The sequence below is a fragment of the Lutzomyia longipalpis genome, chromosome 2 (genome assembly GCF_024334085.1).
Source record: "Lutzomyia longipalpis isolate SR_M1_2022 chromosome 2, ASM2433408v1".
NCBI classification, from domain to species: domain Eukaryota; kingdom Metazoa; phylum Arthropoda; class Insecta; order Diptera; family Psychodidae; genus Lutzomyia; species Lutzomyia longipalpis.
The window spans coordinates 11,878,499-11,897,883 of record NC_074708.1 but is presented as its reverse complement, the minus strand read 5'-3'; the positions used below and the strand labels follow the sequence as shown (position 1 = coordinate 11,897,883).

At 34.4% G+C, this 19,385-nt stretch overlaps 1 protein-coding gene across 2 annotated transcripts; it reads right to left on the bottom strand.

Moving 5' to 3' along the window:
* Nucleotides 1–10,127: 10,127 nt before the first annotated feature.
* Nucleotides 10,128–18,722, bottom strand: LOC129790695 (glucose-6-phosphate 1-dehydrogenase). Of its 2 annotated transcripts, none has more exons than XM_055828360.1 (4): nucleotides 18,345–18,722; nucleotides 14,111–14,465; nucleotides 11,992–12,958; nucleotides 10,128–10,737 (listed from the first exon to the last, which is right to left on the bottom strand). In XM_055828360.1, exons 1-4 carry the CDS (start codon nucleotides 18,361–18,363, stop codon nucleotides 10,486–10,488), a joined length of 1,593 nt encoding a protein of 530 aa, XP_055684335.1. In that variant the 5' UTR covers nucleotides 18,364–18,722; the 3' UTR covers nucleotides 10,128–10,485. The 2 variants fall into 2 exon arrangements, with proteins under 2 accessions (XP_055684335.1, XP_055684337.1); XM_055828362.1 differs by lacking the exon at nucleotides 18,345–18,722 and adding an exon at nucleotides 14,553–14,681.
* Nucleotides 18,723–19,385: the final 663 nt, after the last annotated feature.

Sequence of the window (19,385 nt, the reverse complement as noted above, 5' to 3'; positions counted from 1 at the left end):
TGCTTTGAATATTGAACTTTAGGCTTGTCCTATTTCCAGTTTCTCTCAATTCTTTAAATAAATTCATGTCTTGAAAACAGCATATTTTGACAGTAATCTAAGTTTATTTTGATTGGTTTTTTGGACGTCCAACATAGAATAACAAATCAACAATTGTCTATTCTTTGATATTTTCTCATCCATGTCTTGTAGGACTGGTTCACTTTATTTTGCAGCGTCTTTAGTGAAATCTCACTAAAACGCTGCAATAAAAAGTGAACCAGTTTTTAAGGATAATCCTTTTTCTTCAGCAGTGTCACTTTGTATATTGTAGTCGTACATGACCTTCTTTAGGAATTTTGTAAAGAGCATTCTGTATTCCGTAAGGGTGTTTGGTATCTTATGCTGTTTCTACCACATACAAGGCATTCCGAATATTTCTGTCTAAATTACCTGATGGTAGATACTCAATTAGTCAAGGTCGTAGGTAATCTTTACGGGTCCTCCCAGCCCCCATCCGGATCGTAGGATCCAAAATAAAACGTGGTCACTGTTAACTCAGCAAAACGCGGAATGCGCGAAATATACGGGGTATATAGCAACGAGAACTCGTACACGACTTAAGAAAAAACACGGTGAGATATCCCGCAACAACGTTTTATTTGAGCAATAATTATATAATTTTTGTTTTAAGAAAAGAAACTTGCGAGACGTTCACCTCAAGCATCAAAACGGAAGTGTCAAAAGATGGCCGCTCTTTGACAGGGGAATTTTTTTGTTTCTCATTTTTCCGGGGGATGGCGTCCTCGTCGGTTTGTTGGCGCATTTATGCGTCAACAATTTTCTTACCTATTTTTGATGTACTTTGTGTTTAATTTTGTGGTACTTACCGTTTTCTTGTATTTCTTCGCTTGGTAATTCCTCTTGGTGTATCTCCTCTACTTCCTCAGTATCTCCCATCACGTCTGTACTCTCCTGCGTCCGCACTACGACAAACTCCGACAACCTTCTCTCTCCTCCACTAAGCCTCTACTCCGCCGTCCTCTCTTCACTCTCACTACCACAAATTTTATCAATGAAATCGTTTTATCACAAAACAAGAAAAACTTTTCGAATGTTCCTCTGACAGTTTTCCTTCTTCTACTTCTTCTTTCTATTGTATTCAAATTTCTCAGCGTCGGACTGCAAAAAAAATTAGTTTATAGCTCACCTCTCAAACTTCCTATAAAAAATAGAAAATTTGATCTATGCTATAAAACAATTTGAATTTTTCAATTCATAACCGATAAGGGAAGAATTTTTGTGAGTTCAAGCACTTGACATAGATTTCTTTCTTTTTATTTTGCGTTGCATCAAAATAAACAAGACAATAAACTAGATAAAAATGTCAACGACGCCATATGGGCAAATAGGCAGAGAAAAAGACAAAACGAGAGAGAAAACAAAAAAAAAGTGTGTGTGATAAGTTTGCTGCTTAATATGACAAATATTCTTTCTTTCCCTTCCTTTCTTTTCTTTTGCGTGCATTCACACCAACAAAATGTTCAGCACTTCAACCATGGACACCGTGTCTTCCAATCCGTGGTGGAAAGTTGAAATCATCGAAACATTTCTCCACGTCAAACCCACAGCTACCCTTCATTTGTGGCTCCCCATCGAATATGATGAATAATACAAATTCAACAAATAGCTTGAATTCATCGTACATTTGGCGCGAGGCGAGCCCCAATAATTTTAACATGTACTCCACATCGGTGTCGTCGCTCAATTCATCATATCGCTACTCCTTGGGCACTGCAGCGGCTGCCACGACTACGGCACCGAGCGGTATGCCGGGGGTGACGTATGAATGGCGATCGGTGTCGGAGGATAAGTCACCGAGGCACAAAACACCACCGATCAAGTACAAAACAGCATCAAATTATGACAATTTGGCAAATACGCCGCTCCTAAGTCGAAAGGTCTGCCCGCTGCCGCGTCAGCCGTCATTTAAAGGTGGCAGCGGCAGCCCGAGGAGTACGCCGCCGCAGCAGCAAGCCTATAGGGAGCATCAGTTGCTGTACGATCGACGAATTAATCGATCCTTCGATGCCCCGGGGCAGGATTCGATGAAATTGCCAAAGGGTCACCCACTGAGGCGTTCAACGCCCCATCTATCGGGACTTGAGGGTGATCCGGCACTACCGGGTAGCAATAGGGACTCCATGAATGCCACCTGGTGCTGTGGGAGTTTTGTGCTGAAACAATGGCGAAAGTATCATCAATATGACTGAAAGTAGTGGCATGGAAGTTCCATGGATTCCATTTTATTGAAACTTCCATAAAAAAACATTTTATTTTCACAAAATTTTATTTTCTTCATTTCTCATTATTTTGACAAAGAAAATTAAGAAGAAGAAAATGTATTTTTCCCTCCAGCGATCACATAATGATCGCAATGGACGAAATGGAGATCGTGTGCATTTCACAACAGGGTTCTACCGAAATTGGTGGCAAAAAAAAAATGCAAGAATTTACTGCGAATGAAAAAAATGGGTCTAAAAATAAAAGAAAAAAAAAGTTTTATTCGTATAAAATAAACCATTCAATGGATCAAATGTTGACAATATTTCACTTTATATTGAATGTGCTGCAACTTTTAAATGAAAAAAATGTGTTGCAAAAACGTAAAAATGGGTTTTGTTGACAAAATCGAAAGGGTTTCTTTCTTTGGTGAATTAAAAAAAAAAAGATTAAAGGTGTTGTGTAGAATTTTTCATCTATTTACTCATCAATTTATTATTCTATATATTATATGTATATGATGAAAAAAAGTATTTAGAGGGTATTTGAATGAGCACAATTGAGTTGGGAAGAAAAGTAAGAAACACTTTCGTGCCAATTTTGTGGGGAAAACGGAGGGGAGAATAATTGAGAAGTAATTTTATGTAAATCAAAGTCTTACGTAGCGTTAAGTGATGTGCAGATGTGGGCAAAAAATGGAAAACGGCGTCCTTTTGGGTGATTTTGAGGTTAAATTCAGGCTTTGTGGCGAATTGCGGCGAAAAGCCGAAAAGGTACGAAGTAAAAACGAAGCATGGTTTGACCGGAAAAAGATCGTTAATTGAAAATCGTTACTTTGAATACGACGCTTAATTCTGTTAATTTCTTAATTGTATTTTCTAAACAGTTTTATTAGTTTTATTTCAGCTTCAAAAATTTGTTTATTTTAGTAAAAATAAATCCTTTTGCATCGTAAAATTGAAAGGAATTTAAAAAATTTTAATTTTTAGAATTATTTCTGTTCAAAATATATTTTCTCGTCAAAGTTTCCTAGGAAAACTACTTATTTTATGGTAATTATGGTACAATCTTTAGTCAAGACACACACACAAAACTGACGTTTATCACACTGAACGTTAGGAAATAGATAGATTAAGAAACACGTCTATAAAACCACAAAAAGTTATAAAAAAAAGTTTTACCTTTTTATAGTAAAAAAATAATAAAACAGTAATTTAACTTTTTTTCACAAGACTCAAAAAATGTGTCTAAGCTAAGTCGTCTAACGCTCATTTTTAGACCAGTTTATTGAGTCTTTTCTTTAAGATTTTGTTTTATTACAAAACAAATTAAAAAAACATAGAAAACTCAAATTCTAAGAAAAACTATAAAGAAAAGGATCTAGGAAAATAATTCCTGAATAATTGACCCCTAATTCTAATAAAGGAGACAAAGTTACCCTTGGTCGAGATTACAATTTTGTCCCGAATTATGTTGTAAAGAAAATTGTTTGGAATTCGGTCAGCGGGGGATGATTAAAAATGCAATTGTTTGCATTCAGCGACGTTTCGGAAATGTTTATTTCCTTCTTCAGGCTTCTACAGTTATCACATTTTTCGTCAAAAAGGGAGGGGAAAGTCTCCATAACAATCTACACATCATTAAAATTAAATAAATTAATTTTAAACTACACAACAACATAATTCTTGGAACAGAAAATTCACAAGAGCTCAAAAACACTTAATCGCCGAAAACGTCCAATATCCAAACAATTGCATTTTTAATCATCCCCCGCTGACCGAATTCCGAACAATTTTCTTACAATTTGCACGGTCGTAAATCTTGTCTATATGTTGTAAAGAAATAAAAAAAAAGATAAGAAATTGCCAAAGAAAAAATATCTCAAAACATTCGCGTTTTTGTTTCATCGATGAATCTGTCGGTATGAAACTTTAACGAGAATAGTTTGAAACATTTTTTCTCTGGCGATTTCTTATCCATTTTTAATTCTCTGCAAGGTAATAGAGGGTTGTAGTTGTTTTTTTCGTCTATTTTTAACATATATTTTTTTTAAATAATAAAATTAACTTTGCTGTAAATTTTTTTTGCCTACATCTGTAAATATTGTCATTTTAACTTATTCGTTTAGTGTGATGAGGAGGAGATGGTAATTTGGGAGAGGTGACATCACCTGTAGGTCCTCACTATGAAAAAAAAAACTAATCTAGTCCGTTACAATGTTGAGATTTATACCATATATATTATTATATACACCATTTGTCCTATTTATTACTTATTGTATAAATATATTAAAATAAAAAAAATTAAGTTAAGAAAACGATCGTGACCGTATAAAAGTAAAATCTTATATATTAACTATTATATAGAAAGAAAACTTACAATTGGAATTTTTTTTTTAAATCTAATGTGGAGAATTTGATTCTGACAACCAAATTTCTTTTATATTTAAATTCCCTGAAAAAGTAAAGAGAAAATCCCATGGCACTAAAACGATTGATGATAGAGACGTAAATTTTTACTACAATGTCGATGTAATGGTATGCAATTTAATGATGAAGACACGGCTTTCCATCCATTTCTTTCTTCAATAGAAAATTAATAAAAAAAAACAAATTCAATAAAATGCACAAAAAACTCTTCAAATCATCCTCGCAGAAAAACCCCGCGCAGAAACTTTTTTGCAAATTAAAAGACATCGTAAACAAACCAATTTAGGATTAATATGAAACAAGTTCAATTAATCAAAAGAAAAAGAAAACCACGAATGCAATCAACTTTTTCATGGATGATGGTGTAAGAAAACAAAACAAAGAGAAAACAGAAGAAATCAGAAAATTGTCTACCTTACGGTGCTAAGAAAATTTTGTTGTAAACAAGAGGTAAAATGAAAAGGAAGTAAAGATAAAAAAACACCTGTGTATATTTTGTCTAATACATGTTTCATACTCGAAATTTAATATTATTAATGATGAAATTGTGTCTGCAATGTAATTTAATTCCCTTCTTGCGGAGAGCTGTGTGAGCGTAAAAAAAACCCCAAGAAAACCTCAATGCGGGAGGTTTTTTTCTTCTTGTTCTCGATGGCGTATTTTCTCATAAAATCTTTGTGACTTGTTCGTCGATCAGAAATTGTGAATAAGTAATTTTCCATAACGGGTGGAAATGTAGTGATGATGAAGAAGAATTTAAAAGAAAAAGTGAGAAATAGCTAATGAATTATCCACAAATTAGTTTGTATCCCTTTTGCAGGCATTGAGAAGGAGGATAGGACGCCAACATTGAGACAAATATGGGGCACAGTGCGTCAAATGCAGCTAGATCTAAAGCAGATTAAGGAGCAGATAAGTGAAGAGAGGGCACTCAGGAGTCACCTACAGCAGTTGCTAATGGGGCATCTTGAGGCACTTGGCGGGCAGAGGGATGTCTGCTGAATCCTCTGTCCAATACAAAAAGAAAACAACAAAAAAAAACCTATAAATAATTACCTATAGGAAGTCCCTTAAAAAAAAAATAAGGTGTTCACTGTGACTTTAAGATTTTTTAAAAAGCTTAAAAAAGTTTTGCAAGAACGTTCAAGAAGGTCCAAGCCTCGGTAGAGGCTGAAATGCCTCCCTTCGGGGGCATTTCAGCTCCTACCAAAGATTCGTCCAACAATAACATCAAGAACTTGTCTTAAATCTTAATTTAACATGTTTAGAGGTGATTCCATTTTGGAATTTTTTGACCAAAAAAAAATTTTGGGGTGCCTCCACTTGATGCCATGTAGCTTCACGTTTACTTTTACGTAGTTTTTTTTAAGAATTTCAACTTCCCTTTTTTCTCATTTTTTTCTGCTTTCTTCACTTTTTTTTATTAAAAAAAATTACAAAATTCACTTTTTTCTTAACAAAACGCTACATGCAACACGCTGCGCAGAAGAATTTGGTATGACAAACATTCTTTCATTTTGACAAGTTTGTCGTCTTCAAGTTTGAAACTTAATTGAATCATGTTTCAATTTTTTTTCAAAGAATTCAAAAATAACCTGGAATGAACCGATAATGATCAACTTGAATGAATTTATTTTTCTTCCATCGAATCCTGTTCTTTTCGGCACCACTACAATTGGGCTTGCCCAATCTAAATGATACGTCAAAAGTTCCACAAACTTTCTCCATACCTTTAATTATTTATCTTCTCTCCATTTTAATTTATATGACGATTCGGTTTATCTCCTTCCTCAGGTATGAAGTTTTCCCTAAAAATTTAACACCTGAGGAAGGAGATAAATATTTCCGAATATTCTTTAAATTAAAATGGAGAGAAGATAATTAAAGTCGCGTTCTGAATTTTATTTCCAAAAAAATTTAATCTGCTATTTACAATCTACCAATATTATAAAAGGTTTATTTTCGTTGCTAAATCCATTGTGTCTTTAATTTCCGAAGAAGACGAAGCACCAGAAAATATGTATGCAGCAAAATCTTTCCGACAGCATTAACGGATTGCATGTCCTTCGTGTCAACAGGGACCTAATCAGATTTGAAATTTTATCTATTTTCTCCGGCTAGATAACCACGATTGTGAGATTTGTGTAGGTATTGTACCTTCTTCGTCAGGTTTAAAGCAAAAACTTTCTTCTGAAATCTTCAGCAGTATTTGCTATTTTTTTTATAAGTAGATCTCTATGTGATCTTGATTTAGGATCTCCACCTTACGTTCTATTCATACCTTTTGTTCTCTTCTGAGTTTTTTTCTCGTCGCCACTGTTATGGACTTATTTAATGCACGGCTATTTCTGCTTGCAATACAGGTGCAAATGCATTTAACATGAGTTTCTTTGCTGGTATTAAGGAGATCTTTTATAGGAATTTTCTGCTCCTTTTGAGCTGCGTCAAGGTTTGGGAAAGCTACACTCACCTTAACGCAGTAAGGAGTAGAAAATTCCTAGAAAAGATCTCCACTTTTTACCAGATTGTTGTCCTTCAATTTGAATGTTTTTCATAATACACTTCTTCTTCTTCGTATTTCCGTCTTATAACTGACACTGGAAATAAAAACAATCCCGTATTGCAAGATGATGATAACAAAAGTAGACAACACGTAACTTTGGAAAGACTCTACTCCATAGTGAGCCTCCCGGCTCGAAGGAATTTTTGGATTATTTGTGTGTCACTTATTACATTGACTTTATTTCTTTGTTTTGTCTGACATTCTACTCAACTCATTTCACTTCATAACCCTTCAACCATTTATCTTTCCTTCCGCGGATTTCTCTTCGGAATTCCCTTCTTTACACAAAACTTTACGCTAATACCTGAATAATTATAATTTTCATTAATAGAAATAAAGAAAAGTCACAGTGAACACCTAACCTATATATTTTTACACATCCTAACTTTACAAGAGTATTAGAGAACAAAACAATAAGAAGCAAAGTTGTCATTATATAATGAAAACCTGCTTCGTATATCATTTTATATGAAAAGATTTCTTGCAATAATAGCCTTTTAATTATATACATACATAAATAAATAAGATTGTAATTGTCCATAAGACATTTGAAGTAGCAATTAAATCTGAATGAAGTGGAGAAGTACTTTTGGTGTGAAAAATGTTCTAAAGTACTTCTCTTGTGAACAATTTGCAACGACAAATAAGGAATGAGATTAAACTTTGCGACAAAAAAGAAATTAGGTTAAGCAATAAAAATAAAATATTATCAAGTATTATGCAATGGAGAATGAACTTTCTAAGAGCCGGTGCTTTCATTTCCACATCTGCGAGAGAAATATTCTGAGAATTAGCAATGTGTTGGAGTTTTAGAAATACTTTGGGGAATGCTAAATGGAGGAAATGCTAAGAAAAGCAAGCAGACAAATACGGTACACAAATATCTCACATCAAAGTGCTAATAACCTATTGAGAATCTCGTTTTGGTGGCGCGCAGAAAAAGGCAACAACACACTGAACTGTTAAAGCTTGGCCATGTTTTGATTTTTTTTTCAAACAGCAAAAAATCGCGAGAATTATGCAAACGACCTTTCATTGCAATAAAACACGCGACCGATGACAGAGAACCAGACGCGAAAACCGATTTTGCTACAAGGCATGATTGATAGTTTCCATTCAAACTCTCTATGAGATAAGGAGTATGAGATAGAGATTGTACTATCACGTTACGTTGCATATTATCATTTGTTTTTTTTATGCTGCGTGCGCAGTTTCTCACTCAAGGGGCAATGCATTGGGGAAGTCGATTTTTTGTTTGTTTGTTGATTTAGTGATTAGGTCGTTTCGGATTATTAAATTTCGAAGCGTTTTTAGGAATCCCTTCTTTAAAGATTTCTTCTTGGGCTTTGCTGCTAAGTTTTTGTTTTTATAAAATTATTAAGTTCATCATTCGCAGTGAAATTAAAGGATTAAATTTACTTTGTTAAGTGAAAAATACTTTGCAAATTACAGGAAAATCTAGCGAAAAAGTAAAACATTGAGTTTAAGTACATTAGGCAAAAGTCTCGTCTTTTTTTGCGTCTCAATAAGACAATTGAGTCTCAATTAGATATTACTTGAGTCCCAATTAGACAGAACTAATTTTTATTAGTTGAGATTCAAAAATAAAATTAAACTTTATTTTGCAATTAAAAAAATCTTTTATTGCTAATTAAATTTAAAAATAAAGAAGGTTTTTAGACTTTAAAACCTAATTATTTTTGAATTAACACTTAAACAGACCTTCAAAAGGATCACAGCTAAAAGCTAAATTATTTTTTTTTAATGAAGAATTTAGTACGGAAAGCAATTTTTAGATTATTTATTTTCTAATTGCGTTTCAAAGTTCTAAAATATTTTTTTCATAGTTTTTCAGTACCTACCTAATTACTTCTCATAAAAAAATTTCCTTTAATCGTTCTTTTGTTCTTTTCCCTAAATATTGTTCGTACAGACATTTAAATTAAACTTAAACTGAACTTAATCTTATGAAAAGAATAATCTTTGGTATTTTCTCTGATGTTGGCAAAGCTTAATTAATTTTCCTTTCATTTTCATATTTTAGCTTCAAAATAAACACTTCGATTTTGTAAAGAATATTCTCTGTTACAGCTTTTTTGTGTTTTATATGATGAAATGGAGTCGATTCTGTAAAAAAAATCTTTCTGTCTTTACAGAATGCCAAAAGATATTTAAACCACAAATTGTTTGAAATGAAAAGAAAATATTTTTGAGAAAATTGATTAATTCTGTTCAAAATCTTTTCTTTCACAATTCGCGAGTTCCAAGATTTTTGATATTCTTCTACAAAATTTGTAGGAGTTTTACAAAATGTATTTTTCTCATAAATAGCTCTAAAAAGAAGAAAAAAAAATTCTTGAAATAAATATTTAAAGAATTTTATGATAAAGAAAATCTCTTGTTTTACTTTTATTTTACAACAATAGAACGATCTTTCAGGCATCCAAATGTTGAAATCTTGTAGAAACTATCAAATTCTAAAGAAAAAGAAAATATTTTTGATAGAATTGGCCTCAATGTTAAAGTTTTTCTTTTATAGTACAAAGTGTCTCAGATAAATGGTCTAAAAGATCTTTTTTAGATCATTTTTTTACCAGCTTATTCTTACAAATCTTTTATGCCAGAATACCAAAAATCTATGTAAATCACGAATTTTAAAAATTCTAAAGAAAAGATTTTTGACTGAATCAACCTAAAAATTTCAAAATATAAAAAAATATCAAATACTTACCTTTTTTTCTCCATAATAACAGCCCCCTCGTAGTGATCACATTACAATTCAACCGCAGAAGCTGCCTTATTTTTATTTATTTTTCCTCCCAACACAGTTCAGATATTCAGCAATGAATAAAGACAAAAAAAAACGATAAGAGTCGAGGGAATGATCTTTATTGCTTGTCATTAATATCAGTTTTTGTTCTTTATCTCACTTCAACAAATTTGTTACACACAACACACAATAAATAAGGTGGTTGTAAGAAAATTCTTCCACAAAACGGAATGTAAAAAAGGGATCTTTTCTTTTCATTAATAATTTTCATATAAAAAACATAATATTTTGTAGAAAAAAATGTAGAAATTCTTAATATCTCTGTAAAGTATTTCCTGACACCACGAAAAATTCGTCTTTTGCTTATTTGTTTCGTATAAATGTAGATAAATTATATAGCCCCACCAATAGCCCAGATTTCTTTTTTGTTGTATCTGTGAAAATGGTTAAATGCGTGGGATTTAGAGTTTGTGCCACTTGTAGGAGCCGTAGTACTTAAAGTTACTCTCTTTGCACTTCAGATCTGCCTCCTTGGGTCCACGTGAGCCGTAAACGTATGGGATTGGATCGCATTTATTGGCCTCAATTTCATGTAGGAGCGGTGTGAAGATGCGCCAGGCTTCGCGGAGTTCATCAGAACGGACAAAATGCATCTGAGAGCCACAGAAGACGTCCAAGATGAGACGTTCGTACGCGTCTGGCAGCGTCACCTCCTGCAAAGGTAAGTTTTTAACGAAATTAGCTGTGTTTCTTTCAGACTCAGCTTTTGTGTACCGAGCAAAATCGAAAGTTGTCAGATAGGACTCAAACCATTTTGAATAACCCCCGAATTTTGTTTTGCCTATATCACAGCCCCTGTAATAGCTAGAAATCTGAAATTTTGATACGTTGTAGGGGCCATCAATACCTTTCCAACGATAGCTCATTTTCGAAAATCGGTCAAGCCGTTTAGTCAATATGGCCGCCACAATTTTTTATCAAAAATCGATCATAACTCGAAAATGGCTTAACCGATTTTGATCAACCTAGTGTCAAATCAAAGCTCTCAACGAACCCTACAACTTTCTAGAACATCCGAAGTTTCAAAAGTGACCGCTAGGGGGCAAAAATCAAAAACAAAATTTCCGATGAGTTTTCGAAGAATATCTCGAAAACAACACTATCGATTTGCTTTATTTTTTTGATATATTATAGCCTACTATAACATCTATTTATAAAAAAATTTAAAAATTTATGTCGCCATTTTGAAAATATTGACTTCCAACTTTGACATGTCATATCTCGGATTCTACAAGTCCGATTTTGATCAACTCAAGCGCAAATGAAAGGTTTCGTGAAACCCTACAAATGTCTAAAACATTGCAACTTCGAGAAATAACCACGAGAGGCGCTAAAGTCAAAATCAAAATTTTCGAAAATTTCGAACTCGAATATTTCGAAAATGCCATTATCGATTTACTTCACATTTTAATATGTTATAGTTAAGGTTAAGACCTTTCCAACGATAGCCTAAAATAGAAAATCTATGGAGCCATTCCCGAGATATGGCGTTTTAAAGATTTCTTGGGGGATGACTTTTCAACTTTTACCGATTTTGCGCGTATTTAAATTTATTTACAGCTCTCGTAAGCTTAGTTAGCTTACCAGTACATTTTTATTATTTTTCTTGAATCTTCTTTTAAAGAGATGTGCCTTAAGTGGGAAATGATTAGCCCCTTTGTGAATTTTAGATTGCCTTGCCTTTTTTTCTGTCGTTCAAAGCTATTTTAGGAATCTTATAGTGAGATAAAAAATTAATGCTTCTGCTCTTCCTGCTTGATATAAATTATTTGTTTTCTTAAAAGCAATCTTTTGGGCAAATTTTTGCTGATCTCTCTATTTGTGGGAATTTGATCTTTGTGGGTTTTTTTGTGGAGTTAACGGTCATGGGGAAATATAGGTCGCAAAATGTAGGTTTGCTGTCTTACCTTGTAGCGATGTGTGTAGGTGAGGTCTAGTTCAGTTTCTTCGAGATCAAATGTAATTCCCGGAGATTTAGTCATCATTTTCACGTAGAGAGCCTCACCGGGTTGCACACGAATGACCAATTCATTGCGCTTTGGCTTCCCCTCGAAAATATCTCCCGGAACGTCGTGATACTGAATCCGTACTTCGGCTTTGCGCTCATTGAGGGCTTTCCCACAGCGTAGGATGAAGGGAACTCCATCCCATCGTTCGTTGTTAATTCGTAGCACCGCCAGGGCGTACGTGGGTGTCTTGGAACCCGGTGGGACTGTTGGATCATCGAGGTACCCTTTGGTGGCTTCATCTCCCGCCGGGGCATCGGGATTCCCAACATACTGCCCCAAAACAACGTCATCCACACTCAATGCAGGGATGGCTTTGAGAACTTTCACCTTCTCATCGCGAATGTCATCCGGATGGCATGATACGGGCTTCTCCATGGCCACAAGGGAGAGAATCTGCACCAGGTGATTCTGCATGACATCCCTTATTATGCCGAATTCATCGAAATACCCCCCACGACCCTCAGTCCCGAAGGGTTCTTTGAATGTTATGAGAACCGATGCAACATTGCTGTTGTTCCATGTTGGGCTGAAAATGCGATTCCCAAAGCGAATTGTCATGAGATTCTGCACCATCTCCTTGCCGAGGTAGTGATCAATGCGGTAGATTTGATCTTCGCGGAATAGCTGGGCCAGGTGATTGCTTAGCTCCTCCGATGTGGCTGCATCGCGCCCGAAAGGCTTCTCAATGATGACACGATCCCACCCATCGCCGTGACGATCGAAGCAGGTTTCCTTCACGTGTACTGTGACGGGGTTGAAGACAGTGGGTGGTAGGGCGAGATAGTACAGGCGATTGGAGGATTTTCCATCCTCAACTTTTGCCATGGCAGCATTGAGTCGACGGAAGTCATCGACATTATCGTACCTGCGGGAGGAAAATTAATATCTCGTAAAGAATAGTCAAAAGGGGTTGAAATTATTTTATATTCCGTTGAAATTAACGGTACAATTGCATTTGAATCCTTTCAAACTTATCAAAGATTCAAACTATTTTAAGCGAAGACTTTTCTTTGCTATAAAACGTAGGTCTCTAAATATTTTATGTTGCTCAAATAAAATTCTGCATTTTCCTGGAATCTATTATTTGCCATAAAATTTATGGTTTGTGTCTAGGGTGTCTAAATGGAAAATATTAAAATAAGCTTTATAAACTTGCAATACTAAAAAACATTTTTTTTTCACAAAATCTAATTTAAAATTAAGCATCCAATAGTTAAAAAAAATTCTGAGCTTCTGGAATTCACCACCATTTTTGACTACAGAAGATTGAAACACTTCTTGACAATTTTATAGCAAATAGACCTACAATTGCAAGAGAGATCAATCTTCAATAGATATAATAAAATGCTGAACTTCTGTAATTCACCACTAAATTCGTTTACAAATGATGAGAGTGCTGCTGGTCAATTTTATAGCAAATAGACCTACAATTGCTATAGATATCAATCCTCAATAGATTTTATAAAATGCTGAAGTTCTGTAAAAGTAAAAGGGTGGGATTTTATAGGGCTTTTTATTCAATATCGCTCGCAGTTTTTGTGTAGAGTGAAGTTCTGTAATTCACCACAAAATTCGTTTAGAAATGATGAGAGTGCTGCTTGTCTATTTTATAGCAATTAGTAGATCTCCACATTTGCTATAAAATTTAAAAATTGTGCTTTCATCTTCTGAGAACGCATTCAGTGATGAATATCAATAGTTTAGCATTTTTTTACACCTGTAATAGGCCGTGTTGTAATGCAATTAATAGACTAATAAAAATGTTTATCGGTCATTACGATAAGATGATTTATGTCTCGGGTGCTATAAATTTTTTTTCTGAAATGGAAATTCGTACAAAACTCTACTCTATATTATTTGTACGTTTAAGCCTTGATTCTCTCTTCGATTTTTAAGAATAATTCATCAATTATTAAGAATATTAATCAAAGAATCCGAATATTCCTTCCCAAATTCAACATTATTGCCCTTTAAAAAAAATAAATTAAGAACAAACAAGTTTGAAAAAAAATCTTACCCTCCTGCAACGTATTCATTGAGACGCCAAAAATCCTCAAGGAGCTGCTCCTCATCTGGCCGGCACTTCATGTACGGGGCACATTTGACTTTGAGCTCAGCCACAGTCAACTTACTCCTGGCATAGCCAAAGAAATGCGTTCGTTCCGGCAGGAGGCCATCGCGGTACAGCCACCACAGTGTGGGGTAGATTTTCTTCTTTGCCAAATCCCCCGAACTCCCAAAGACGACAAAAATATGCCTGCGTCCACCGTCAAACAGGGTACCTTCGCTATGCTCCATCCGATTAGTCTTGAGGGATTGTCGTATGATGGCCAGAGCTTTCTCTTCACCTTCACTACGACGTCTTGTTTCACCTATTTGTGTGTAAAGTACACAGAAAAAAAATCACCTTTTAACTCAACCAAACACACACACACAGACACCCCAAACACCGGAAGTACTTTGTGGAAGATGATCAAACGGTGCGCGTCCTCTGGAATTTTTCCAAGCAATTTTTACCCCAACAGATCCCAAGTCAATTGACGCAAATTAAACGCGCGACCCGACCCGTTCGGTTGTGGCAGAAAAATAGAATTGCAAAACTCATCGTCAAGTACTTGACTTTCCACCGTGACCGCGGGCACCACCCCACCCCAACCCCGCGAAACCCATCAAGCCCACTCCGCGATCATTGGCTTCGGCTCCCGGCCGGCCATTCTCGTCCCATCTCATTCCCACTCGCATTGTATTACCTGAGGGGGATTATCAATTCGACACCGCGCAAAAATTATCGCGTTCTTGATCTTGTGACTCACGCGGTCGTACTTCGGCTTGCAAATCCGCTGCCCCTTCTGGGCGAATCCCCACCACGCACAAGCGAAGCTGCACCCGAAGTTGGCACGAAGAAAATTGCGATCGGAAGAGACGCGCAAGATATCAAGAGAGCGGTGCGTTCCCAGACGGAGGGCAACGAGGAATTCTCTTGTGAGATCGAAAGTGGGATGCAGGCAGAGACGAACTTGGGCATTAAGATTGTTAAAAATAATTTTCTGGACGATCTTGAAAGTTTTATGGATTTCTTTAGAATAAAGTACTGAGAAAATTCTAAAGGAGATCTTTAAAAGAATTTCATTGAATGATAATTACTTATGAATCAATGCGAAGAATTTTTGAAGAATAAAAGGGGTCTATTCACTTTTGATCATATAAAGTGCGTCCTGACTAGAAAAATAGACACCAGAGAAACCAAATTATTTTTAAGAATTGGAAAAACAATTTAAAAAATTGTAGAAAGAGTTTAATTTTCAAAAATTTGGGTATATCCTTGACAGATTTATTTCCAGTTGATTTTAATATAAAATCGATTGTTTTTTAACCTTTTAAAGTTTTTAGAGCAGGTTCCAATAAAATGATATTCCGTGAAGTTTTAAAAAATTTCTTTTAAAAGAATTAAAACTTTTGAAGAATACATTTTAAGATTAGAATTACGAGGGCTACATTGTAAAAAAACGGTTAAGTCGGCTAACTTTGTATAGGCTCCGAACCGACTTAGTCGTTTTTACAATGTAGCTCTCAATATTATCTTTATTTGTTCAATAAAGTAAGTCCAGCTTAAGTTGAAACTTAAGCCAGGCCTTCAAGCAGCATTTTAATCTTTTTTTAGGCAAAGCTTAACCCCTTAAAACCGATAGGACGTTTTCAGAATTAATGCAGGAGTATGTTTTTATGGTTCTTCTTCTTTTTCTCCATTTAAAGTTTTTACGGCTGTTGGATTCTTTCCTCTTTTATGGATACTAAACTAAACATCTTTAAAATATTCATAATGACTCAGAGGAACAGAAAATACGAAAACCCGAATATTTCAAAGTTAAGATTTTGGTTAAAAATATTTTTATTTGAACTCCTAGAAACCCCCAAAAATTATTTTCACGTAATTTCACCTGCTAGATTCTTTACGGTCCCTAAGGGGTTAAGTTTTTTAAGGTGAGGCCTTTAAGGTTTTAAGGTTAGATAATGCTAAAACGGAACTGAATGCATTTATGGATGATTTTTACTAAATTGGGTACCCGAAGACGATCAAAATATACATGTAACTAGCCTGATTATCTAATCTAATTAGCATCTAATTAGCCTGACCTAATCTTAAAACCTTAAAAAATTAGGCCTTGCGTAATAAAAAAAATTGCCTAAAAAACTTAAGTCTGGTTTAATATAATTAAGTTGGACGTAAAGTGAATAAATTCCTTTTATGCGATATTGGTAATAATCTATTTTCAGAAAAGTTCTTTTAGTCTAATTTTGTATCATCTGTGATTCATCTTATTATTTTTCGCTAAAGAAATATGACGCAGATGATTAATATATTTAAAGATAAATAAACTCAAAAAATACAAAATCATCAGAGAAAATTCTAATAAGAACCTAAGTCATTCACAATTCTTTTATTACTAAAATTCCCTCTTACAACACACTTAAATAAATAAAAATAACGATAAAAAAAACTATTATAAAATAAAAATTAAATTGCAAAGCACGTTCTTCATGAGAGCTAATCGTTTTAATTGATTTACAAAGTGTTGAGATCAAATTGATTGATAAATGTGTGGCATTTATTCAATGAAACCCCATTGATTTTGCACTATTCGCCCGATTAGATGCTTTACGCAGTGATTAGCAGTCGCCTTTCCTTTCTCCATTGTATTCATTTTTGAGCTAAAATTCTGCTGCGGTCGCTCGTAAATCGATTAGCTGCGGACTTTCAATTACTCAGCATTTAGTGATCAGTTGGGCGACCTTAAAATTATGCAAATTCAGCTGAATCCAATCGTGCGCCGTTGATTTACTCATTTTCTTTTCAAGCATTTTGAGGGAAATTTTTGTGAGAAATTTTGGTGAATTAATTTCATTTTTTTGTGTGTGTGGATTTCTTATGTAAAGAGGAAACTCTTCCATGATAGCACGTGCCTCCCATGGGGACCATGCTGCAGTACCACCCACTCTCAGCTTGGAAAGTGTATCAAGTGTCAGGGAGCTGTGATTGCGCGCTTTTATCGCGTCAATGACGATTGAAAGTCGCACGTTAATGATGTATCGTAGCGTAGTCATAGAGATCACAAATTGGAGGAAGTTTTATGATTTTACCGATTTTACTAAATTTTATTATTAAAAATATTTCATAATTTTTTTTAAAAAAATATTTTTTAATTGATTTTTAAATGATAGAAAAATGCTTAACCCTTTAACGTTTTTTGGGTCATACGCTGTCCCAAACGTGAAACATTTTATTTTTTCAATTATATATGAATGTAATTGTTTTTCCATGTTAGAAATGCATAAAATTCACGCATAAGGGGCCAAAGAAGACGTTCTGACTGAGAAAAGTCCTCAAAAAAAAATTCATAGAATAAAAATCGCGATAAAAGAGCGCATGTTTCAATGTTTTTATGTTTCACGTTGGACGTGAAAGGGTTAATTTCATTGTCTTACATTAGACAGAAGATAATTTCTTTGCCTTTATCTGATTTAAAAAAAACTCAACGATGTGGTTGATTCTGAAAAAAATCTTTAATTTTCTTATTTAACAATTCTTCAGTTATAAGATTTTTGGTATTCTGGGAATAATCTTAAAAGATTTTGACATTTTATTTGTTTCTTCAATTCGGTTTTGAAGGAAAATTCTTTTCCAGGGGTCTTTTAAGTTTTTTTCTGACTGTTTTCTGAAACAACAACTTTGGTATTCTTTAATAGAAACGAAAATATAATAACTTAAAACGTCAACTATCAAAATCTTACAGCTTTTAAGTTGTTAGAAAAGAAAAGAAAAGAAATGATTTTTATAACAATTGACCCCGATATCTCCAAAACAGTTCAAGATACAAAGCGAGGGCTGCATTGTGAAAACGGCTAAGTCGGTTCGGAGCCCATACCAAAATAGTCGGTTTTACAATGTAACCCTCGAAAGTCAGAATTCTTGAATAAAGATTTCAAAATTTAATTTTTTCTGTTTACATTCATTCATACGAAGTTTCAAAATCAAAACTTTCAAGATTAATCTTCAAATTAATAAAAACAAGAGCAGTTTTTCATTAAAAAAAATATTTCTTCACATAAACCGCATAAATTAGAGAAATAATGACTTTCCCTCTCCAAGAAGAAACCTCCATGATTCCGACTATATATCTCACAGCCCAAAGAACTCCGCATGAGAGGGAATGAAAAAGGTAGTGTGTAAGTGTAAACAAGAGGTGTCTTACCTACAAACTTCGAGGCCATCTCGTTCAATGTTAAATTGCAATTAATGTCCAACACGTCCAAGCCGTCTCTTTGGGGCAGTAGCGAATACACAGAGCAGAAAAAAAACCCAACTCTGGTTTTTTTTTCTTTAAATGCAAAATTACGCTATGATTTCACACAACAACAAGAGGACTTGCCATGCAACAATTACCCGCAATTATATTATTTTTTTCGAGCAACACTATTAAGAAGAAAACGCACCATGCAACGCGCAAGGAGGGTCGACGCGAACTAGCCCGAAATAAAAATTCCAATACTCTGGGGAATTTTTTATTTCGTGAATTTTCCATATGACAGGCAATGGCGCGATTTGTGTGTTTGAGAGTGGCATTAGAAGTGGGGATGGCATAGGAATCAGCTGAGAGTGTAGCTTTTGGGTGTAGAAGCTCAGATCTGGGAGGGGAGGGACTTTTTTTTGGGAACTTCCCGTAGTCGATAAAAGCGCACAGCACAGAGCTTTTTAAGTGGCGCACTTTTTGATTTATTGTGAACATCTTTTAACTAAATTTAATTAAATATGTAATGTAGTAATAGGGAAACGAATAGAGTCAAGAAAAAGAAAAAAAAATTATTTGAGGATTTGAATTCCTTTATTACAGTGGAACCCCAGTACAACGACGGCTTGGTTGAACTACTCTCGCGCATTGAAAATAATGAGTGTGAAGAGTACATCCGTGTGGTCGTTGTACTGGGGTCCCACTGTATTTACAGATTCCTTAATTATTTGTAACAGAATTTCATCCCTTATTTTAAATATAAAAATTTTCATTAAATTCCTAACCCACAAACGTTTAACAATTTTAATGATATTTTCTCAAAATTTGGCCTCAAAATTATCTAAAAGTCAATTCCTAACAAATATTCTTAAAAAAGACTTTATTTGTTTCTGTATGTGAGAGCTCCATAATTAGGGAAGGAATCAGAATAATATAATTTTGAAAGAGAATCAGAAATGAAAGAGAAATGCCCCAAAAAGATTTTTAATTTTAAACTGAAGAATT

Coding starts and splice junctions, on each gene's coding strand:
- LOC129790695 (XM_055828360.1), bottom strand. Junction 12,959..14,110: donor AATGAATACGTTGCAGGAGG/GTAAGATTTTTT, acceptor TTCCTCCCGCAG/GTACGATAATGTCGATGACT. Junction 10,738..11,991: donor CCTACACACATCGCTACAAG/GTAAGACAGCAA, acceptor TTACCTTTGCAG/GAGGTGACGCTGCCAGACGC.